Source organism: Trichoderma ghanense (genome assembly GCF_004382785.1).
Source record: "Trichoderma ghanense strain CCMA-1212 chromosome Unknown scaffold_0, whole genome shotgun sequence".
NCBI lineage: Eukaryota > Fungi > Ascomycota > Sordariomycetes > Hypocreales > Hypocreaceae > Trichoderma > Trichoderma ghanense.
The window spans coordinates 2,664,708-2,688,527 of record NW_027395663.1 but is presented as its reverse complement, the minus strand read 5'-3'; the positions used below and the strand labels follow the sequence as shown (position 1 = coordinate 2,688,527).

Here is a 23,820-nt window from a genome sequence, read left to right as displayed (position 1 = left end):
GCCAAAGCCAAAGACATCTTCACCTGGCTTCACCTTAAGACCCTCCTCCTTCACCGAGCCCTCACCTCCAACCCCTCCCAAAGCAGTAAACAGACGAGACAAGCAAGTCAAGATGAGGAAAAAAATATCGCAGAGCCTCGCCCCAAATCACACCACCCACACCAACCTGCCCTCCTACCCCAGTCCCTCTCACATGCTTTTTTCTTCCCTCCCCCCTCTAACCTCCGACCAACGTTCTCATAGATCCCAATTAAGAACCAACACCCCAAGCCTCGGCATTTCGACATCGCCCTTCCCCCCCTACTTCTCCCGACCTTGCCTGTCTAGGCGAACAATGCATTCGATCCCGTCCAATCGTAAAGTTATTGGCTCCCACCCCTTCTCTGCTTGCCGCTATTATCACGCATATGCATGCATATGCCGTACATACACTTGGCGCTACTACCAACCACAGTACAGTACATGTATTGTAAGATACCAGGTGTTGCCTATTACTTGTACGATAAGTGTAATGGATTAATGGCAGTCGATAAAAGGGGGCAAAAGCAGGTATCAGACGAATAAGAACAAAGCCCTGCCAGAACCAAACACTGCAGCAACTCCCCAATGCCATGTCCACAAACCTCACCTCGTCACATCTCACATAGACGTACATGTAATTACATTGTCCCCATTTGTGCTTCGTATGTAACACACCTCCCTCTCCGCCTTGCCTACAAACTAACCTCCCATCCCACATGGTCAAGAACCAAACAAACTCCTCGTCACTCCCCCCTCCAGCAAAGCACACACCCTCTCCCCCTCTTCCTAAAGGCCCAATGTAGGATCGAACCTTGCAGCGAGGGCCTACGGAAAGCCGAGAAGAAGCGCACAAAAAGGTACTCAACAGCATGCATTTAGAAATAGCCTAATTAACCCAGCTCGACTGGGAACAAAGACTACTTTCACCGCAAAGACTCCACAGCTACTTCTTCCTTTTGGCCTTACATATGGAGTGCTGCAGCGTTGCGGTGATGCATACAGTACACATGCTCATTCTTACATGGGGGGGGACCGAGTCCGGAATATGGGGCCTGGGCAATGTATTTACATTTGATACGACTACTTGCCAACCACGAATATTTGTTGTTGGACGTAACTTGATATTCGATATGCCATTGGAGCGGTTCTCTCCTATGGCACATGAGCCTGGAGTCCTGATAAACAGGCTGCAACACCGGAACATCTACATTCATCTCCAGATATCAACCCGTGTTTCCGTTTTCTTACAGGCTCTGGATCGTGAGGCTGTGGCTAGGTATCTCGGCCTCCCTCTCACCAACTCCCGCCTCATTCTCACACAACCATGCAAAATACTTTCCCATTCCTCAATGGCGACATGTAACTCTCACAACTCCATACAAATACCCGTACAAGCAATAATACCCCACCTTCTATATCAATCCATCCGTCAAACCTCAGCTCCATCAAACCCTTCGGTTCCGGACCCTCTCCCTCCCGAAACACGCCGCCCCCGGACCTCACCATCACTCCACCCCGTACTACCGGCCCCAATCTATCAGCAACACATCCTGCAACACGTTTCAGTTCTCACCTCCAAGTTTCTACTACCATCTCCATCCCCAAGAAACCAATCATCTCGCATCTTTCTTTCTTTATCACCCGCTTCTCTTGTATTTACCTACATGGGTACTCATCGTCCAAAAGGGATACATCGTTCACCAATATGATTCCGCTCGGCCGCAAGCCAGGCTGGGTTCGGCTCTATTTCGTTGCAATTCCCACATTCAGCCCAGGGCACTGCACCCCACAGAGGCAAAGATGCCAAGTTCCCGACACAGGGATCTGTTACTGTACTGTATACCAAGAGGCAGTAACTGCGGAATTGCCACTTGCCGAATCCTGCTCCTGAGGTTCAAACAACTCCACAGTAGACAAGGCTGTACACGCGCGCGCGACAGCTTGAGCATGCCATGCATCCCGGACCTCCGGATCTTGACTCTGGCATCACCCAGGACCCCAAGCCCCAAATTGTTCACTGAGGAGCAGAATGTTGAGATGTCACGGCGTTACTCGAACATGGTACCATAGCCAAGAGTAACTGGTATAGTTTCTTTCCGTGAGCAGAGAAAATCCCGTTTTCCATCATCACCGTAAACACCAATGACATGTCAACCCCACAACCCAGCCTCGCATTTTCTCATCAGCCAAAGTTTCCCGACCTAGACAAAACAATGCACCGACATCTGAGACAAGATGCGAATGAACCTCAACGCCACCAATTCCGTCCATCGTATATTCATCAATGTCCTTTTGCCAGTATAGCCCCCAGGGCGTCGACTGGTTATCGATATCACTTTTGTGCCGGGGCGCCGCCTCTCTAGAAATACTGCCTCTCTTCCCATTTTCCTATTGTTCTTCACGTCCAGGCCTGGTTGCCGAACCCCCCCCCCCCCCCGGATCGTAGAAAAAGATCGCATCCGCAGAGCACGATAACCACACTTGTCAAGATGGTGATATATAAAGACCCCAGTGAAAATTAGACAGACATATCATCTTCGTCCAACATATGCATAAGAGAAAAAAACATGGCCGAGATCGAAACATAGAATGCAGGGAAGCTAAAACATGAACATAAAGAAGGAGAAGAGGTATCATATGCAACGTATAATGAAATGCTGCGGCTGGCATCACGGCCGTGCATGAGCCGAATAGATCGTCCAATCGTGAGACGTCGATGGTTATTCCTCAGGAAGAGATCGCGGCCAGACCGAAATATAATCGTGGACCGCGAGAAACCACAAGCCATGAGGCATGTTCTCGTGTTGGAATAGCCCGCTAGCGGCGTTTCATTGCCGGCGTGGATCCGTCATAATCCCATGAGCGCTTGAGGCCACCTTCGTACACACTGGCGACAGACTGCTGCCACATCGCGGGCGTGATAAAAGTTGGCACAGGCGCAGCCGCGTATTGATGTGGCGGAATGCTGTGTTGTGAGCCGGCCGACAACGAGGAGTTTACAGCATGAACGTCATCAATTGTAGGGACTTCAGGTGCACCTGAGGACGAGGACATGTTGAGCGAACTGGCCGGGGAAACAGGGTTGGGATCGGACTGTGCGGGCGTACCAAATGTGGTGTTCCATTGTCTAGTCGTTCTGTTAGTATATCGATCCGCGGGTTTATATTTCAAAGACGAGTACATGCGAGGAGTGGATGAAGAGATGCGCGATGGAGGGGATGTAAGGGAAGATGGAGGAGACATAAAGTAAAAAGAAACAAAAGAGAGAGAGAGTAACAAAAGGAATATCGATTTCGCTGGTAGAGACCTACTCAAATATCTTTGCCGGGTTCCAGGCTGGCTGCTCCGGTAGAGCCATGTTCGGTGAGATGCCGGGCTCGACAGCCTGTGGCATCATGACGAGCGACTGTGCAGATGGGGAGTCACTCTTGCTGTCCAGAGGGCCATTGGAGATTGGAGGTGATATGGGATGGCTTAGGTAACTGACTGTTTGACCGCCGCTCGAATCCAGTGCCTGATCCATGGAACCAGCGCGCTGAACACCACGGTATCCAGGAGGGCTAGCACTATGCGATGGATGAGGGCTTCCGTACGGGAAGGACGGCTTCAGAGCAAAGGGCTTCCTAACGTCAGCTGAGAAAGCCTCCCTGACGGCGTCGATCTGTCTCTGCAATTCCGGCATTGGCCACGCTTCCATCACCTTTTCCATGATCCTCATGTGGCGAGTGAAGAACTGCCGCGCATCGGTATGGAGATCGGGGTCTGGGGAGACGATTGCTACCTGATTTCGACAGTTAGATCTCATCAGACGCAACACGAAACGATTTCACACGATTGCCGGTTCACATCCTTGCGCAGAGTAGAAAGGGGGCAAAGAAACTGAGCGCGGCTTACTAGATGAAGCACAATGCACGAGAGCCCGGCGTAGACAGTGAAACTGAAGCCGCGCTGCATGCACTGTAGCCCCATGGTCCCAAACGAATTCAGGACAGCTTCTTGCAGTCGGCACAGAGCACGAGCAGCATTGTAGCAAATCATCATGTGATGCTTCCACTGAGCCTCCTGCGTTGTCGGATCGAAGAACGACAACTGGGGCCGGTGGAACAAGATCAACGTCAGATAGTAGTATGAGTGCAGATTGCCAAGGAACGGCGAAGGCAGCCACGGCGCCGAACCGTCAGGTGGGAATGTAACGCTCAGGTCAGTTGGAAGCTCCGCCAGAAACGAGTTGAAGGCGTGGTCCATTTGCTGGAACTCTGGATCAAGTCCCCAGTCCTTCTTCTTCTTCAGACGAACGTAGATGCCGGTTATCCTGGCAATGTTTCGGACGTTGCGAGCGAAATAGGTGAAGTTGCGCGAGACGTGATATTCGGCATCGTCTCCGCCGGGGATGGGCTTGGGCACGCTGAAATCTACGGAGTCGATGTCGACAGCCAAGTTGTAGCGACCTATACACGCGTTAGCAACTTGTTGCTAGGAGACCGGGGAGGGTGATGATAGCATCACCAGTGTAGCTTCTCGTACCTTGTGGAGTGCCCACCATAACTTCGCAAACAAAGACTGTCTGCCAGATCCGTGTGCGCAGCTGACATTCCGCAGGGCTGAATCCGCAGTGTCGGCCGGCCTGGTGCTCCTCGTAATGCTCTTCTAGAGAAAGATCCTTGGCCATCTGAACACATTGGACAACGGTCATCCACGAGCGGTAGTAGTAGCCTCGTTTCGGTGCGGCTTCCCGAGCTTTGAGAATCATCAGCAGCGCCTGAAGGGTGCTTAGTCGAGGAACGTCCATGAATGCGTCGGCATGTCCTAGGCTCGGGTTAGTACACAAAAGCTCGTTGTAGGCTTCGAGTGGGTGAAGGAAGGGGAGACGCACTGGATGCCAGCGCCAGCCATTGCTGACCCTGTGCCGGGTCATCGGCGAGGCGACCTCCAATGGCAAACAGGGCTTCCAGAATCAACGGGGAAATGGATTCTCTTGCCGTGGTCCATTGGCGGTAAAACATTGACCGGTCGAGCACAGGGACATATGGATGGACATGGGTAAAGTAAAGATCGAAGTAATGAATCGCAGTCCCTTCGTCCGGCATCAACTCAGGGGGGATGCGAATCCTATGTCCTGCGCCAATCGAGATGGGAGGTAGATGAAACTCCTCATCCTCATCTTCCACGGCGGGTTCTTCGCGTCTGAAAGATGCCTTATTCCTCAAGTACGGCGCTGAGACATTTTGGTCAGTAAGATGAAATCTGATCTATGGCGAAGTTGAGATGTACCTGTTCCAATTTCATTCATCTTAAGGCCACCCAAAAGGTCCGCCAGGTCCTGTTGCTGATAAGAGTCGGCTGAATAGGCGCCAGGTGAGGAGCCCGGCTGCGATGACTGTTGCATGGGCGGTGTTGGAAATGCATCCTGGGGGGCTATCTGTTGATCAACCAAAGACATTTGCGGGGGAACCGTCGTGTAGTTCAGGTTATGCTGTGGCTGTGAGGCGTCGTATATGGTCTGAAAAGAAGCTGAGGTTCCGTCTGGATAGCCGCCCTGCGGCGCATAGACATCGGATTCGGATTTGAGGGGAGCTTGCCCTGGCTGGTGGGATGGCATTGCCATCTGCTGAAACTGGTTCGTCGACGGGACAAAAGTCTCATATGTCGTCGAATCGGTCACGCCATCGTATCCGTTCGGCCGGACGCAGTGAAGTTTGAGGCGAATGCAGGCAGAGCAAGGCCAGGTGTTGGTGGTAGCCGCATCGCATTTGATCTTCCGTCTACGACAGCCTTCACAGGCTCGCATTACTGCGTATCATCGTCAGCAGCCTCGTTGATGACGCCAGCTATATGGTAGGGTTCGAAGAGTACCTTTGAGCCTCTTGTGGCGGTTGTGCTCGTCAACGAACACATAGTCTATATGAAACAGTAACATGTTAGCTGATGCTTCTTTGCGACCTCGGCCGAGGCATAATGTTTCAAAAACTGATGTCATCGTAAAGCTGGTTGTCCCTTACTCTTCTGAGTCTCCCTCTGAGGATATTGCTGAGGCGCAAAGGTGTAGCTGTTCAATCCCGCATTCTGGGCGTTTTGTGCGTCTTGAGGCAGAATGCGACGGACGGAAGGATCGTTCGACGACATGGTGAAATATTAAACTAACGTGCTTTTTGGTGAATGGATTGTCGAGCATTCGCTGCGTGTAAGTCCAGGTCTCGTGATCGGTATAGCAAATTGAGGATTGGTAGGCGGTATTGGAGGTTCAGCGTCGGACTCGTCGCGGCTCGAAGATCGTGTACATTAAAACCACCAAAGTGGCCGGCCGGCGCCTCGGTATGGTGTTGTGGTGTTGTCGCGGGGGAGCGCAGATTCGGACGGGTTCGGCAGATAGATCGCGGTACTCGGAATGCAAAGAATTCGACTTGTAGATGCAGTGATTTCAGAGTTCCGCCCGGAAAGCCGCAGACTCAAGCTCGCAGTGTCGGTCTAGAGGCACGAGGTCGACTTGAGCGTATTCGCGGAGTTGGGACTCTGTGGGAACTCTGTGCGCGATGGCGTCGGGCAGTGGCAGAAGTGCTGCAGGTATAGCAGAGTTTAGCAGTGGAGGGCGGTCGAGGCAATACCATGGACTAGAGGGTAGCAGAGGGGCATGGCGGCGTTGCACAAAGTTCCAGCAGGAGCGGACTTTTGGGGTCGCCTTCCAGTTGGCTCGAACCCAGTCCAAGTGCAGGCAGTTGCGCAGGACAGGGGGCCGGAGGCGTGGGTAGCTCCTGCTATAAGTACCTTGTAGCGAGTACTTGGTCTGCCAAAACTGGACGGAAGGGGGTTTCAATCCAGACGGGGGGGCGTGTGTCCAGAATATGAACTGAGACAGGCTCGGGGTCGACAGCCAACAACTGGGGACAGGCAAGCGCACAGGGGAACGTCAAATGCCATGGGTTGCCGCCTCCGCTGAAGCCTTGCCTGGGGCTGCTTGTGGCTTGTGGCCCAGACCTCTTGCATGTCGACAAGCAATTACTAAGCTATACTTTGTAAGTACCGGGGGGCTGGCGCTGACAGGATGGGCTGCACTGGGCGGCTTTGGGCCTAGGCGCAGCTGTTTAGTGCCCGCGGCAGTACAGTGCAGCTGTGACCGTCCAGCGGTATCTGCCAGGTACTTCTGCTGTCGCTGCCGTCTCGGTGCCATCCAGCGATCCCTGTGCGATGAGCTTGTATCATCGACAGGAAACATCAAGTGGATGCACCTTGGCTTTGCTGTGGCTCATGGAACCCGCACGGGAAGCAGCCTCTCAAGCTCTGGAAGTGTTGCAGTGGTTTCGACCTCGAAGGACCTGTTCTCCCCACCAACTGAGCTCCAAGGACTACATCTTCATTCAGTACCCAAGTACTTACTGAATGCCTACCTAAGTCGTTACAAGGGAGAGCCCGATCAGAGGTTCAGGCGGAGCTGTAACTCGATATCCATTTAGTTGAGAATAATGACGCCCGCGATAGGGAGATGGCGCTCTATCGACAAAGTTCTCGCACGCACTGTCGATGGTGACCCTCTTCATGGCAGCAAGGTTTCTGATTGTTCTTTTCTTCCTTGCTCGCTCGTTCCCTCCACGTCGGCAGCCACAGCCGGCAGTCAAACCAGGGGCGCAGAGGGGGCGGCATGCATCGACCAGTCGCTGGCAGCGAACACTGATGCTTCCAGGATGCTGTGTCGCCCGGCCTGGGGGCCAGAGACCAGCCATGCCAATTGACTGGCTCACCATCGAGCATCGCGACAAAGATGAGACCCCTGGATGGGCTGAAAAGCCATGACGACGGCTGCTTGTATGGATTCTTGGCGCTGCTTGTTCCGAGGCGTCGTCGGCCCGTTGAAGCTCAATTCCAAGGGCCGCCTTATTTAGCACCTAATAAGCAGTCGTCAACTCGCATTAATCATGTCATTACCGGGTGGCCCTGTGGAACTGTCAATTGCGCCGTCAAGTGTCCGAGAAGACGTTCTAGTCGTGTACGAGAGCGAGTTCAAGCTGAACCCCATTGTTGGCAGACGCAACTTCAATGCCAAGCACGTAAATGACTCTCTTCCTGTCAACCAAGGTCGTGGACAAAACTTGGAAGAGAAACTGAGGCAGAGCTGCGGCAGACGATCATTCTACACACCAGCATATATAGAAGGATCATTCCTGAGTATACTGTATCCGTGTGCCAGATCTTGTACGCAGCTGCTCAGGCACCCAAAAGTACGGAGTTTGCGGCAGGCAGCCCGGATACAGACGCATCCCCATGCTCGTATTCCGCGATGCCAAATGGAGACACGGGGCGCTGCGATTCGCCGATGGTACGAAGCATGCTGTATGCCAAGGGCGATCACTCAGATTAGGGTGGAGTGGTGACACTTCGGGGTGAGCTTTGGGTATCCCCAGATGGAGTCGAGAGAAAGTTTGGCCCGTCTCGTCATCCGCACGCTCCGGACAAATGCCATGATCGTGGCGCAAATTGGGAGCCATCGTCAGGGTTTTGGTCGCGGCGGTTCTCTGCCTGTGCTTCCCCACAGCCTGCGCGAGGCTGCTGACAACATGTCAGGAAACAGAGCTACGTCTGCATGCTTGATTCGTGTATCTCTATCCGTAGCCAATGGCTGGACGTTCGTACGTCGTGACTGTAATTTCTTCGTCTGCGTCTCTTGGAGGATGTTTTCAAGTTATTTCGTGTCAAGTGGGTGTGAAGGCCATAAGGTAGGTAAGGTACTAGCACCTATCAGTCCAAGCTGAGATTGACATGTCTGTCAGTAGCGGGCGGCGTTCCCGCCCTAGAGTGCTCACACGTGAGATATGATCCCATCTTCACTTCATCCAACCTCAATGGAACGCTCCTCAGAACGGCCATTCGGTGGCATAGTTCTCGATATTACTAGTAATCTCACAACCATTATAAGTATTCTCCATAGACCAGGTTGGATATATCGTCCCTCCTGAAGTCTGACGACTACTCAAAAAACTAGATCCATGCCAAAGACATCTTATGCCGGAAGCCGGCGTGAGTGAGCATCTAGCAGCCCCAGATGCAGGCACCGCATCTCACCTTGCTTGCTCCAGCCCAAAAGCCAAAGCAGTAGTGCTAATGAACTAAGGTAGGTACAGGCACTGTCTGGGGTAGCTATAACAGATCACATATAGCTCCGGGTTCTGATGACATCTCACAAGGCAGATATACCATCTACCTTACCTCTAGGCAAGGAGAGAGTGACATGATACATGGTCGAAGATGAGCATAGGTACCTTACCTATGGAGCGTATTTCTCGTCTGCGTGTTGCCGGTAAGATGATGACCAGATAATTTAGATAGCCCAATCAGGTTGGCTTTTTCTATCTCTGAATGCTACAAGGCGTACAGAAGCAGTAGTATTCTACAGTACATGCATGTGTGATACATGTATGCAGCAAGGATGCCAACCCCTTGAAGATGGTAGGGCTGGTCAGGAGTAGACCCCTTCTACCTTACACGTGCTTTAACATCATGGATCTTGCCCAACCCGTATGAAACTTGGGGCAGGCTTTCATGTTCGCTGCAGATTAGTACAGGTATAGTACTTGTCTAAAGCTCCCAGCAGGATCAAAGGACCTGCCAGGGCCTTTGATGTATTACGTAGGCTAACCGGTTCATACCGCAGGGAACATCACTTCCATCGAACCTTGCAGGAGCGCGCAAGTCCATGGTTGCATCCGGCTCTTTTAAGTACTAGTGGCACCAGCTTTCCTTTTCCAAGCTCTTCTCTTTCTCTATCAGGTTTATGCATGAGGTGCCTGTCTGCAGCAAGACAAGGCTGCATGATTGGCCGCCCGTCGGCTCTGGCAGGGAAGTTTTCAAGGTTCCCTGCCCTCTGCAGCTCTTGTGCTGCTCTGCCATTCGACGATGCACTGACCTCTGTGGTCCTGCTCGCATGGCCCCTCTTGACGTGCGGATTCTTGCACGCGGACAGGGCCTCTCATATCATCAACAAGCGTTTCCTGGCTGACATCCATAATCGCTACAAAGTCTCTTTAGCCAGGCCCAGGCAACCGACTGATTTCCCCGCCGCGCTTGGATCTGCAGAATAGCTCCCCGGCAGCCCCTTGTCGAGGTGTTCGTTCGGTTCTTCTCGTGAGCCCTCCTTCATCAAGCGGCATGCAGATGCATAGTAGCGCCCTGGCCTGCTGCGAGTGCGTTCTCCTTGTCTGCTGCATCTGCCGATGGCCTGCGACTGTTACAGGGAACAGTGTACCCTTACCAATTGTGGTTGAAGGCTGCGTCGACCCGTCGGACGCGGCCGCGCGCACCGGCATCGTGGGGTTTGGCGGTGTCGAAGATGCTGCCCGCACGCTTTGGCAGTTGAGATGATGCTTGTGCTACTCCTTGAATGAACTGCCGGCAAAGATGAAGAATCCAGCTGTGGTAAAACGATACTGAAGCCTGCTACTATATAAGTATCCCGTCATCACCAATCAATGCTTGAAGCAAGTATTTGGCCTTTGGTATGAACTGAAACTCATTCCAGGGAGCATCTCGTGATCTCGTCTTTCGGCAGAGTCCGACAGGCTGATGGATGACTCTGCCAAGCTCGAGCGACGGAAAGTTCCGGCAACCATCTCGTTAAAAAAAAGAGACCGCGGCTGCGTGACACACGAGTTGCAACGTCCATCCTTGAGGCGAGCACCCACTGACGAGAGCACCTGTTGCCTCTATATTTTCCGCTTTTGTTCAGCTCGCTTAGACAAAGGGAACTCTTGCTCTAAGCTAGTCTGCCTCCTGCCTTAAGCAACGTTGATGCCGGTCATGGACTTGATCTCTTTCCACCTCCAGGACTTGTCTTTCAAGCGCCGATATAGCGTAGCACCACGGACGGAGTCACTGGAGTTCTTGCGAATGCGTCGGTGACATGCCGTGGGGGGAAGATTGCAGATGAACTGACCATCGCCGCGCGTCGAATACGCATACGTCGTATTAATACAGGCAAGTTCGAGTGCAAGGATGGTTGCAGTTGATGGGAGTTTCTGTTCCTTCGAGATGCGTGCTCACTCAAAGGATTCAGCGCATAAATATCAGCGCATCGCGCGGACAAAGCATGCATGCACTCATGGGAAGATACCAATGGACGACGCTCACTCATCTTCATAAATACAGAAATGCCTTCGTCGTGGACACCTGTAAGTGGTATCGCACGGCACTGCGAGCGAACACACCAGCCAGCGGCGTGCCTGGAAAACCCCCTCTGATCTTCACAACGAGCCAAACTTTCCTCTGTGGCACCACCGCCAAATGATGATGCTCAAGCCTCGATTGTCTGCCCATCTCGCTGGACCGTTCTGCCCAATTGGGAGCCTATCCTGCTCCTATGTGCCATTTGCCAGGCTACTCGGACCCATCCACATCACCCATCGTCATTATTAATATGGATACGGTGCTGAGGATGTGCCTACATGCGCATGGCAGTATTCGGTCCTTTGGATCGCATACTTTCTGCCGTGTTGCGTGCTGCCGCAGATGCCATACTGTGTTGGGTGAGAAGAATGCTCCATCGCGCCCCGATTGCGAACGCCGATCAGGTCCGGAGAGGGCCGCATTGGACCTGGACAATTACAAAGGGCTCGGCACTTGTGGAATGCCTTGAGCGAGACCCCGTTGCTGCACGGCATTGGGCTTCTCCATCTCTGTATGTTCCGCGATCCATATCTCGTCGTGATGGGGTTTTGACAGTGCTACGACCGTGCTTTCTGTCCAACCAGATGGCGAGCCCCATATGCCGTTGGCACTCATGATTACTCGTAGCCGTCAATTGGAGAAACTACAGATTATTGTCCAGACTGGGGTATTACTCGTACGAGCCCGCCGTTGGACACAAAAGCGAGTTGAGCAACCCTTCTAGCGTGAGCAGGGCTTCTAGAAACACCAAAGGTCCAACAGGCGGCTTGACCTAGCAAACTCGGCAACCAACACACTCCACTGCGTGCCGAGGCATGGGCGGATGTGGCAATGGATTTGACTCGAGGCTCTCGCAAGAGCAGAATGCCATAAGCTTCATGTAATTGTCATATAACACAAGTCAGCCGTTACCGTGCCTCGGTCCCTCCTCTTCTGGTTCGCCTCAATCTGCGCCGGCGAACAGCTCCTTCAGTCCCTCCAGTGGCTTCTTCAAATCCGATGTTTCGTTGTTTTTGGTAGCAAGAATTCCAGCCCTGGTTCTGGCATCATGGACAGAAGCGGCTCTGCAAAAAAGAGTTGAGGGGGGTGGGATTTGGCGCCTGGATACGACAATTTTAGGAGGGGCGTATAAGTAGCAAGGGCACGCAAGCCGGGGAAGGGGGGAAAGAGGAGCGGNGGGGGGGTGGAATAAGGCGACGATGAGAAAACGAGGCTCGGTGACTGGATTGGACTTGGCTTTTCGTGGTAGTAGTTCATGACGATGGTATGGATCGTCGAGAAACGAAGTCTGGCGCCAGCCGGAGTGCCGGACGGTTGGACAGCATCGTGGTTGTTTTCAAATCCCCCTTCAAACCTTGGCCGTTTTGTGGCATTACAGACGATTTCAAGGGTTCCATGTTTGCGCGATGCGATCAGTAGGTCAGTGGACTCGTTTCGATGTGATGAAAAGTTGGCAGGTAATATCAATTGATGTTGTAGGATGACTCGAGCTGCTGGGGAAGATAGGAAGAAGAGAGCAGGTTGTTACCGTCGTTCACATACCTATGGCTTCAAGTTACGGATACGACGCAACTTTCCTCAGAGCTACCTAGCATGACATGACAAGTAGGAAGTACATTCAAGCTTGTATTTGACCCAGCTGGGGGTTTGACAAAGAAGCGTGAGAATGGATTCAGATAGCATTACCCACGACAAAGATCCCCTGCAGTAGATCAGCGTCAAGCGCGCTTCTGCAGGGAGGACGTTTTAGCCTGGCCTCAGTTTAGCAGGGCAATTTGCGCGCACAGATGGGAGCTGCGGGCTCTTGAAAGCGACGGGGCAGAGGAGTAGACGGACCAAGAGCTGACGGCGTTGTGCTGCAAGAATGCAAGATGAAAGCTACAGACTCCTGAAGCTACGAGCGACAGCTCGGGTTTTGCGCATTGTTAACCCCGAGCAGGCGAAGGAACGTAGCTGGACTAGGTGTACTTGTATCCAATGACTTTTGTTTGCAGATGATGTCTCGCTCGGGATTACGAGTATGACAACTCGGCCTGCACGAGGCAAGCTGCAGTTGGTCCTGGCCATCAACCAACATTGAACGGTGGCCGTCAATCATTCGGTTCCTGGCCAAGTCATCCATCTACGGCGATTGATTGACGCTGTATTTTGTGGCCAAAGGTAGCATTTGCAGGGGTTTACGGCACTGCAGGCATCCGCTGTTAGCCCACAATTACTCAGCACTGCGATCCCTGCAAGAGACTAACCTACGTGTACCTAGGTACCTAGCAAACAGTCCCATCTCGCTGGAACAACGCGACGAAGCGAGTCGCAAACGACGGCTGCTTCTGCTTTTGCCACGGCCAGGGCCTGGTTGAATCTTCTGATATCATATCATATCATATCATATCACATCACAAAGGGCTATACGGATCTCTTGATCCGCTGCCGCTGCTCTGTTACGAGCTGCAGACGATTGGTAGCGTACATCCATGGATATCTGTGGGTACTACAGGTCAGGTAGTTCGCCTACGCGGTAGGTAGTAGGTAAGGTACCCAGCATCACACAGTGCAGCACAGTTCGCCTCCGTGTCAGTCCGCATGTTAGTAGTGGAAAAACCAGAGGCCCCGTCCATTACTAATACGCAAGCCCTTGAGGAGGCTGGACGCCTCTCGACCGTCTCCATCGCAGACCAACTCATCCATCCCCACGAACCGCCCCCCTCGTCTCGTGCAAATACCTGGAGTAGCCTGCATCATCTCCCTGATCCGTCGATCGCCCCCCCGTCCAGGCTCCGAGATATTTCCTCACCGGTGTCACTACAGTACTAGTTCTCAGCGCTTACGCAACACAGCTGTGCTTGGGCTTCGAACTTCTCTGTGCAGCCCTGTTTTCGTACAACCGCCGGCATCCTCAAACCCTCCCCATCAAGACTATATCCTACTCGCCCACAGATCGCAATGGCTGCTGCCGCCCTGGACAACGCCAACCCAACCATTCTGAGCGCCTCGCAGCTCCCAACTCGGCAGAAGCGGTCCGCCCCGCGCAATGGGCCTGACTGTAGATATTCGGACCTGATCTTCGCCAAGCCCTCCTACCTGTCTCGGCCCTTCTTGCAAGACGATGACATCCGGTATCAGGATGACACAGCGGCGGCAGTGCCCTGGTCCCGCCTCGGCGCCGGCTCAGGAGCTGCCGACGAGGACCGTCTATCGGCTGAGCCCATCGATGAGCAAGAGATCTATGGTATGATTGAGACCCCAACCCAGCTCTACCTACCCTACCTACCTTCCCGATCCTTGAACCGCTCTCTGCTGAATTGGCATCCCTCTTGATCCGTGCGTGCGTCTACACCGTCTTCTCCGCAGATTTGGTCAGTGTTTTAAAGTGAGGACCGATGAAGCACCCCCTGACATGCTCAACCCCGTTTTGTCAATATACGACACCGTCAATATCTGGGGAAGCTGCCCGCTCTAGCTGCCTCCTTTGCTTGCTTCCTTTACAAACCAGCAACAAGCGATGTCTCTTACGCCGATTGAATCAAGAGCAATTCCTATCCATCTTACCCCCCAAGCAATTCCATCTTGAGTTGCCCCATGAACACTCGACCACTCGTTTCAAGATTGCATTCAAAGGATGGCAGTGCTGACCCTCATACCTAGATCTCATCTCCAACATAACTGATCCAGAACATCCCGTCTCATTGGGTCAACTGTCCGTCGTCAACCTCCCCGACATTCACATCACTCCCTCTCCGGCCCTTGGAGTGCCAAGTCCGAACACCATCGTTCATGTCACCGTCGAACTCACGCCTACCGTCACCCACTGCTCTCTCGCTACCGTGCTGGGGCTGGGCGTGAGGGTCCGGCTCGAGCAGGTGCTGCCTCCAAACTATCGCGTGGAAGTCATCTGCAAGGAGAACAGCCACAGTCAGGACGATCAAGTGAACAAGCAGCTGAGCGACAAGGAGCGTGTCGCAGCGGCTCTTGAGAACGACTCACTGCGGAGTGTTCTGGATAAGATGCTGGAGTCTTGCATAGAGAACTGAGTTGCTCAACTTTGAAAGAAGAAGAGAAATCCCCGCCAATCGAGGTGATTATTCCCAGCTGGGCTAAGAGCATGTTTGCTGGTGCCCATTCAGCTGTCGCGACAGTTCTGAGTCTCGTGGTTTTCAACTCGCCACCCCCTATGACTGTGATGCTACCTCAATCCCCAGCAGACAAGTGCGATTCGGGCTTTCTCAGCGCATGTTGTCAGGCCATCCATGCCAAAACTTCCGTGGAGCCACATGGCAGTGCCTAAGACGCTCGATAAGAAAAGCTTCGGCCTCAGGGGAGGCAGCGCATATATCACCACCATTATCAAGGAGGAGCCACAGGAAGGAGTGCTGCTACCTGCCCCGAATATTGTGAGCGTTACTACATGCCATGTTGGGTAGCATCGTCGTATCCGCCGACGTTGAATATGAACCCCCATGAAGGACAACTGGAAGCGAATTTTGACAACTGGGGAAGCTAGTTGAATCCACGAGAAAACCTTTGGATAATGTGTGTTTTGTCTGCTTTCTGCCGGTGGTGTGAGGTTAGTCGAGCATGGTCAGCCGCTCGGGCATCTCTCTTCCGGATTGAAGGGAATCACGCCTTGAATCTCCGTACAGTTGCCTCTTGAGCTGTCTGCTCGGGATCACCAAGCTTTGAACAGGGCGTGGGAAACAACGGAGCATATGTCCCGGAACCTAAAGGATTGTCGTCAATTGACATGTGCAATCCCGCCACGGCTGTGAAGTCCCATTGGTTACAAGTACGAATACAAACAACCGATTACTACCCTGGGTATCATGCATGCTCAAGGTAGCCTATTGCAAGACGAAGCAAGCGTACGAGTATGCGATGAGATCCGTGAAAGTCGCCGAAGCCGACCTCGAAAGCCAACCTCGAAATAGCCTCCATGCACTACGCTTTTCTTGTACCTGAACAATCATCTTCCACCCTCTACAGTTCTCTTCAACCCTAACAGAAGATGTGAATCATGAAACACCTCGTTTGAATCGAACGTTGCGAGGTTCCTTGGACACCAAATTTTCGACCTGATGGCCTCTCATGATACGGCTCGATATATACAGACATGCCGGCCCGAACGAGGCATGGCTGGGTTCATGAGGCTATTCCACACAAGGTTTATTGTATGTATACGACTTAACATGGACGTCACCACAAGGTCAACTCGATTCAGCAAGGACAAAAAGCAATCGCAACAGAAACAGGCCTAGCGGATTTCTACAGGCGGTGAGCCCCTGTCGGAGGGCTGTCCTGACCTGTCAACTTTCTTGAATCATGTCACGTACCGTGGCCGGCAGACCAACATTGCCACGAGGCAATACCTCGCTTCGAATGTGCAAGTTTGATATTGCGAGATGCTACCTACGACATATGTACAGAGGCATCCTTTTGGGTAATAGCAGGCAGAGAAGATTGGAGAAGAATGAAGATGTAGCATGTATATGAGCCATAGCAATGGATATATATGCATGTAAATGAATGGACCAGTTGCAGAACTATTAGTTACCCGTTCCGTGCCTGTGAATGCTCGCCCGTACTGCTTCCGTTGACTGGCATGGCTGATGTTGAATCCGTTCGTCAATCGTCACGAAGGGAAGGAAACTTTCTCACTCTGCCTGTCTGAAGAATCACCACTCCCAGCACGTATTGTACTACATCTATGCTGCTTGTGCTATTAGTGGCAACATCACATATGACGGAGCCCACGAAAGCTGTCCATGATCATCGCCACTACTGCCGCCCAAGCGCACCCGTGATGCCGAATCAAGAAGAAACAAAGCAAGGCAACTTTGAGACTAAGCCCCCCATATACCCCAGAGCTTCTCTCCCCCTTGCCTTCCTCTACGTAAACGCAATGACGATCAAAGGTAAAACAAGCTTAGAAGCTAAGGAAGAGGGCATGGATTTTCCTTGAAAAGCAAACCCGTCAACCATGTATTACACGCCATTCTTCCACCAATCATGACGAGAAACTCACTAGGGAGGTGATGCGTACTCCTTGAGATGTGAAGTTCTGGTTGTTGGATGGTCCCTTTCTGGTCTTTTTATCAAGTCGAGCCTCAACGTTTGCGCTGAGCCTTCATATATACATGTACATACCCGATGCCGATCTTGCTGGCCACCGAAACGGCTTGCATTTCCAACCTCGCCCTTTTCTTCAACCACATCTCACATCCGGTAATGCCACCAAAACTTATACATCCCCGAGCATGCCACTCTCCATCAGGCTCTGGTAAAACTCGGGCTCCAAGAACGTCTTGACGCTGACGTCCTCGCTGAGACCCTTGCGCCGCCTCGTCTTGAGCACAAAGTCTCTGGCCGTAGCCTGCGCCGAAGCGGGCTGCAGTGGCCTCGTGACTTGGTCTCTGTCAAGCGGATCGCCGGGCACAATGTTCCAGCTGTCAAACACCAGGCTGACCATGGAGCCGCCCTGGGTCTTGATGCGCAGATCCGTCTCGAAGCCGAAGCTGTCGATTACGGGGATGAGGCCGTTTACGCGGTAGAGAGGTGTGCCGGCGACGGGGCCGTCGGAGAGGACGTGGCCTCGGCGTCGGGCGAGCACGTTGTAGACTTCCATGTAAGAGTCCTCGGGGCCCGTGACTGACACGGCGTAAACGGGCTCCATGAGGCGCGGAGAGGCCATGAGGAAGGATGAGTAGCATGCTCGGCGAGAAGTAGGGATGATCTGGCCACCACCGCGGAAAATCGCCTCGTTGGCCAAGACCACATCTGTGACCTTGAACTTGGTATTACGGATGGCTATAAAAACATGTTAGCAAATTGCGAGGATACCCAAAGCAGGGCCAGAAAAAAAAGGCCGTCAGAACGTACGCTCTTCGCAGAGGGGGCCTTCACGGGTAGCCCAACTGAAGCCCTGTCTGATGGATTCCTTGACAGTACTCAGCAGTTTCTTGTCAACCTGTCATAACGAAGAGAAGACTGTTAGCAAACGTTTGAGCTCAACCAGTGTAGTGAGCCGAGTCGGCTTACCTCCGTGGGCAGGGTGTCGTCTTGAAGAATGTTTGGTCCCATCTCGTCGGGACCAAAAGCCCAGATGCTCCTGGCCGCCAACTTGTCCCAGCCGTGCTTCTCCTCAAAAAACTTGGCCGTCTTCCGTACGGGATCACGTATCCTGACAGCACCCGTCTCGATGTCTGTGGCAATGCCCTTCTCCAGCTGCTCTGCCACCATGGTGATCTTGTTCTTCTTGTTCGGCGTGATGGCGTAGCACTTTGTCGCCGATGTCTCTACCACCGTCTCGCAGAATCTTGTGACCGGATCTGATACCTTGATGTCCATGTCGGCATACAAGCGCCGCAAGTCATGCAGGACGCAGTCCATGTAGAGCTCTCCGGTTCCCAATATGATGTGCTCGCCGGACTCTTCGACTTTCGTGCTAATCAGGGGGTATGATTTCTGAACTTTGCGGAGTCCGTCAAGCATCTTGGGCAGCTCGGAAGGGTTGATGGGCTCAACGGCTACTTTGAGGACTGATTCGGTAAAGTGAGTCACAGGTTTGAAGATGAATGCATCTTCATCGTCCTCCAGCTTGGGGGGTACAATTGTTGCAGATTTGACGATGGAGTTGTCGACGCCTCCCAGAAGTACCATGTTACCTGCGGGAACACCATCTGTGGGAACGTTGTACCGGGATTCTGCAATGAATACCTCGCCAATGGAAGCCATTGTCATGTCCTCTTCGTCGTCGAGAGAATAGCCCTCACCAAGGACTCTCACGGCGGCACCAGGCCGAGCAGTGCCGCTCAGAACACGACCAAAGGAGTAGAAGCTCTTCGCATCCGAGGTGTTGAAGAGCTTTGTGACGTGCACCACCAGCGGGCCGTCCTGATTGCATGTCCTCATTGACTCTGCAACCTTTGTGTCCAAGGGGCCGGTGTAGTATCGCTCCAACAACCGCTGTGCGCCTTCTGATGGCGAGGGGACGTGCTTGACGACCATGTCGACGAAGCCCGTTGAAGGGCCAAAGAACTGTTCGCATACGAGCTTGAGGATAACGTTCGCGTCGGCCTTGTACTGCGATGGCTTCAGCTCAATGCCGAGCGAAGCCAAGACGAGCTTCAGCTGTTCTGGACTATCGCTGATGGAGTGTGTGAAGATTTTGTAGATGGGTTCTAGGACGAAATGGACAAAGGATCTCGCAGATCTCTCCTCCGCCGGTTTGCGGGTGAAATTCCGCTTCTTGGGGTTATAGTAGACGTCTCCCCACAGCCGCTTGGCAAAGTCGTCTGCGTTGATGTCGCCATAAGTATCTGTATACATCTTAGCAAAGGAGGGCAGCGTGAAGCACCATCCCATCTCCGTGCAGGCAAAGAGAACGTTGCCCTTCTCGGGACTGAGCCGCCTGGAAGCCGCCTTGGTGGGCACAGTGTTGGCGATGACGGTGTTGACCTCTTCGACGACGTGCTTGAGCTTGAAGTAGGCGTCCTTGGGGGGCAGCTTCAGCTCCAGGATCAGACGATCCATCTTGTTGATGATGAGTGTCAGGGGAATGTCCTCCAGAACAGCGTGCTTGATGATCTGCTCGGTGTTGACCTGCACACCCTCAACCACATCCACAACCAGACACACGCCATCCACCAGCCGAAAAGCCGCCGCCACTTCATCTACGAAGTTGACGTGGCCAGGGGTATCGATGATGTGGAAGAGGTGTGATTTCCCCTTGGTGCTCTGAAGGACAAGGCTCATCGGCGCAGCCTTGATGGAAACTCCTCGCTCCCGCTCCAGCGTGTGCACGTCGGTGTATCGCAGGGCCTCATCGCGCTTCTTCCCGACCCTCCGGTCCAGCCTGTCGGCGATGTCGTGGGTTTCCATCACGAGCATGTCCATGAACGCCGTCTTTCCGTGATGCAAGTGGCCTGCCAGCGCAACGTTCCTTGTTTGGTCGGGGAAGTTCATTAGATCGGCCATGAACTCGCGATCGAAGAAGACGGGGGGCAGATCAGCCTCTTCCACGTTGAACTTCTTCTGCTCGACCGGCGCAATGATGGGTTCCGTCAAGGGCTGCGCATCTTCCTCTTCTACTCGCGTCTCGACGTCGGCGCCATACACCTGCTCGGCCGTGGGATAATACTGCTTGTCTTCGTGGAGGATGACGGCGTTGGAAGGTCCATCTGTTCAGAGAGTTTGGCTGCAATCAGCCGTCTGTGTCGTGCTGTGTCTGTTCCTGCCAGGCTGTGACATGCTTACCATCGAGCTCCATAAGCTCCTGGCCCGCGACGCTGGGGGCCTCCTCCTGCTCGTCGTCGTACGCATAGTCGCCCGCCTGATCTCCAGCCTCGGATGCTGCCTCAGACTCAACCTCTTCCCCAATGAAGTTTCCGAACCTAAGGCGAGCTTGTCAGCAGCTCGATCACAGCCAGATAATGCCCTGCAATGGACAGTAAGCCTTACTCATCGTAGAGGTCATCCATTTTGCCGTCGGTCTGGTCCAAAAGCCAAGGTCAATGGCGGGCGACGAGTGCAAGATGCTCGAGGCTCAAAGACACGGGTATCGTCGCAAGTCGCGTATGTACGAAAGTACCAGCTCTGGCTAAACCGACCGCCTGCCTCGTGCCAAAAGCGGGTACCCTGCCAACTTTTTCTTTTTGCAGGCATTTGCTTGGAGGGACATGTCACGTGGCGATATGCAAGACTGGAGCTTATCGTCGCTTATCTAAGCATCACCTTTCGCCGCCAGGTACCTACGAAGAAGTATCAGTTACTTTCCGGCGTACCTATCAGCAGTGATGGTGGGGTCATGGTGTTGACTTCAGTTTCTATGAGTTGGAAGTTGCACGCAAGACTCTCGCCTCGGGATTTGCTCGTATTTCTCCATTTCTGTTGTAAACGTTCCAACCAGGCCGCATCAACATCAATCGAGATGACATGCATCTGTTGTCTTCTAGTCATAGCATTTACTGTCTGTTATATCGGCGACACAAGTTGCAAAGGATCGGAGGATTGAATAATCGCCCGCGTGTTGGTTGACTCCTTGACTGACTGCCGCGTTTACGGATACGGATACGGGAAGGGCCCCGGCTCGCATCTCAGGTAGCGTAATCGCGTGGGACTTGAGGTCAATGGCATCCCGATCTCACGACGGATATCAACTGTACTCGTATCCGTACCGTTTGATGAATTGAAGAAACCTTGAAAAATTGCATTCAATCGAATTTATCAGCACTTCAGGGATGCTCAAGATAGTTCCAATCGTCACTTGTATCCACCGTATTGCTTCTGGTTCGACTTCGACCAAACCTCTTCCAACCTGAAGTGCCGGACACGGATATCCGAAGCCTCAGGTACTGGGTACAAGCTCCAAAGCTCCATAGAGGGGTCCCCCCCAGAGGCCGCGCTAAGACCAGGAATTGCCCCTCTACGCCGCCGCTTGGCTTCACTGATCAGGGACCATCAATGTTATCAATCTGGTCAAGACGATGCCAGCGTTGCAACCATTGACCAACTGTCTCGGTACCTGAATACTATCCCTGATGTTGACCGTCTCCATCGTCCATCCAGCCTTGCTCCTGTGATCCATAATTGCTCCCATTTCCAGGCTTGCTTGTCCGAGTACGTCCCCAAGGCCCCTCAAGGCTGTCATCACTCAATCGCGGCTCTATCTGTTGGGCTGCACTAGTCGTATATAAACCCCGTTGGTGGCGCTCTCCATCTTTTTTGCTCTCCTTCATCTCTCCCATCTCTCTTCCCCCCTATTCACACCAATTCCAGCCTCATTCCGTCCTTCAATTCCTCCAATCCCCCTCCAAGATGTCTGGTCTTCCCCCCGTCTACATTGTTTCCGCTGCCAGAACCCCCGTGGGTTCATTCTTGGGGTAAGAAATGCATTGCCCTCGGCCTTGTTAACACGTCACAGCCTGACTGCTAACTGTTCGAATCCAGCTCCCTCTCAGGCCTGAGTGCCACGCAGCTTGGTGCCGCCGCCATCAAAGGTCCGCTTGCTTTCTGCCACCGTCCTTGTACCGAAACTCGAGGCCTAACACCATTCTAGGAGCTGTTGAGCGCTCTGGCGTCAAGCCCGAAGACGTCGAGGAGGTCTTCTTCGGCAATGTCCTCTCCGCCAAGTAAGAAAACGCGAAACCCGAATCAGCGATCGATCAGTCAGACAGATACTTATACTCCATCTCTCTAGCTTGGGCCAGGCTCCTGCCCGCCAGGCCGCCATTGCTGCCGGCCTCCCCAAGGGCGTCATCACCACCACCGTCAACAAAGTCTGCGCTTCATCCCTGAAGGCCGTCATCCTCGGTGCCCAGAACATCATGCTGGGTGTCAACCACGTCGTTGTCGCTGCCGGTGCCGAGTCCATGTCCAACACCCCCCACTACCTGCCCAACCTCCGCACCGGCGCCAAGTACGGCGACCAGTCCCTCGTCGACGGCGTCCTCAAGGACGGTCTGACCGACTCGTTCAAGAAGGAGCACATGGGTCTTCAGGGTGAGCTCTGTGCCGACGAGCACAGCATCAGCCGTGAGGCTCAGGATGAATACGCCATCAACTCCTACAAGAGGGCGCAGGCTGCCACCGAGGCCGGTCTCTTCAAGGAGATTGTGCCCGTCGAGGTTCCCGGCGGCCGAGGCAAGCCCCCGGTTGTCATTGACCGCGACGAGGAGGTCAAGAACCTCAACGAGGCCAAGCTCAAGTCCATGCGCCCGGCCTTCAAGCCCGACGGTTCCATCACCGCTCCCAACGCCGCTCCCTTGAACGACGGTGCCGCCGCCGTTGTTCTCGTCTCCGAGGCTAAGCTCAAGGAGCTCGGACTCAAGCCCATTGCCAAGATCCTCGGCTGGGGCGACGCCGAGCGTGAGCCCGAGCGATTCACCATTGCTCCCGCTCTGGCCATTCCCAAGGCCATCAAGCACGCCGGCCTGACCCCCGAGGACGTCGACTACTACGAGATCAACGAGGCCTTCTCCGTCGTTGCCCTCGCCAACCTGCAGCTCCTCAACCTCACCCCTGAGAAGGTCAACGTCTTTGGCGGCTCCGTTGCCATTGGCCACCCCCTGGGTGCTTCCGGTGCACGTATTCTGTCCACCCTGACCTCCGTCCTGGCGGAGAAGAAGGGCAAGATTGGTGTTGCCGGTATCTGCAACGGCGGTGGCGGCGCCTCTGCCCTGGTTATCGAGAACCTGCAGTGACTTGCTGCATCTGAGCCAGCCTCCGGACTGGAGGCATCGAAATTATAATCTTTACGAATATACGAGTTTCTTGAAAGCTGAAAGCGAGGTACGGAAACAAAAAGCCTTGGTTGAGCGAAGAGATTTAGACTCCCATAAAATATACTGCCAACCACTATATGAAGGCTTGGCTGGGCTGGAGTTGGAATATACATAGGAATAATGCAAACAGAATAAAATCTTCAATTTTACGTTCACAATAACTTTGCGTGGGCAATTCTTTTTCTCAAAGTACTGGAGCAAAGTCATATCCTGGTGGTATCTTGGAAGTAACTTTGATCAATTGAACCATCATCACTACCTACTACTACCTTCCTAGGGGCCTCATGGGTGTTTCTGGCAAGAGAACTGGTAAGAGGGCGACATCGATAAGAGGTTCAATAATAGATGCAGGCTCCTGGTCAGTCATGTCGCTCAAAAA

The 23,820-nt window shown here is 53.2% G+C and overlaps 4 protein-coding genes across 4 annotated transcripts; 2 read left to right on the top strand and 2 right to left on the bottom strand.

Moving 5' to 3' along the window:
• Positions 1-2,838: 2,838 nt before the first annotated feature.
• CCMA1212_000908 (uncharacterized protein) lies at positions 2,839-6,144 on the bottom strand (the record flags this gene model as incomplete). The annotated part of the gene is made up of 8 exons (XM_073698355.1): positions 2,839-3,148; positions 3,333-3,802; positions 3,916-4,469; positions 4,546-4,827; positions 4,895-5,236; positions 5,293-5,811; positions 5,875-5,919; positions 6,021-6,144. The coding sequence occupies 8 exons, from the start codon at positions 6,142-6,144 to the stop codon at positions 2,839-2,841; spliced, it is 2,646 nt and encodes an 881-aa protein (XP_073563692.1).
• Positions 6,145-13,909: 7,765 nt separating this feature from the next.
• CCMA1212_000907 (MIP18 family protein) lies at positions 13,910-15,197 on the top strand (the record flags this gene model as incomplete). Its single annotated transcript, XM_073698354.1, has 2 exons — positions 13,910-14,395; positions 14,812-15,197. The coding sequence occupies exons 1-2, from the start codon at positions 14,110-14,112 to the stop codon at positions 15,195-15,197; spliced, it is 672 nt and encodes a 223-aa protein (XP_073563695.1). The 5' UTR covers positions 13,910-14,109.
• Positions 15,198-17,401: 2,204 nt separating this feature from the next.
• CCMA1212_000906 (Pre-mRNA-splicing factor cwf10) lies at positions 17,402-20,639 on the bottom strand (the record flags this gene model as incomplete). The annotated part of the gene is made up of 5 exons (XM_073698353.1): positions 17,402-17,967; positions 18,040-18,127; positions 18,199-20,339; positions 20,416-20,552; positions 20,620-20,639. The coding sequence occupies 5 exons, from the start codon at positions 20,637-20,639 to the stop codon at positions 17,402-17,404; spliced, it is 2,952 nt and encodes a 983-aa protein (XP_073563696.1).
• Positions 20,640-21,975: 1,336 nt separating this feature from the next.
• On the top strand, positions 21,976-23,360 carry CCMA1212_000905 (Acetyl-CoA acetyltransferase; the record flags this gene model as incomplete). The annotated part of the gene is made up of 4 exons (XM_073698352.1): positions 21,976-22,040; positions 22,108-22,157; positions 22,217-22,289; positions 22,358-23,360. The coding sequence occupies 4 exons, from the start codon at positions 21,976-21,978 to the stop codon at positions 23,358-23,360; spliced, it is 1,191 nt and encodes a 396-aa protein (XP_073563693.1).
• Between the last annotated feature and the right edge of the window lie 460 nt (positions 23,361-23,820).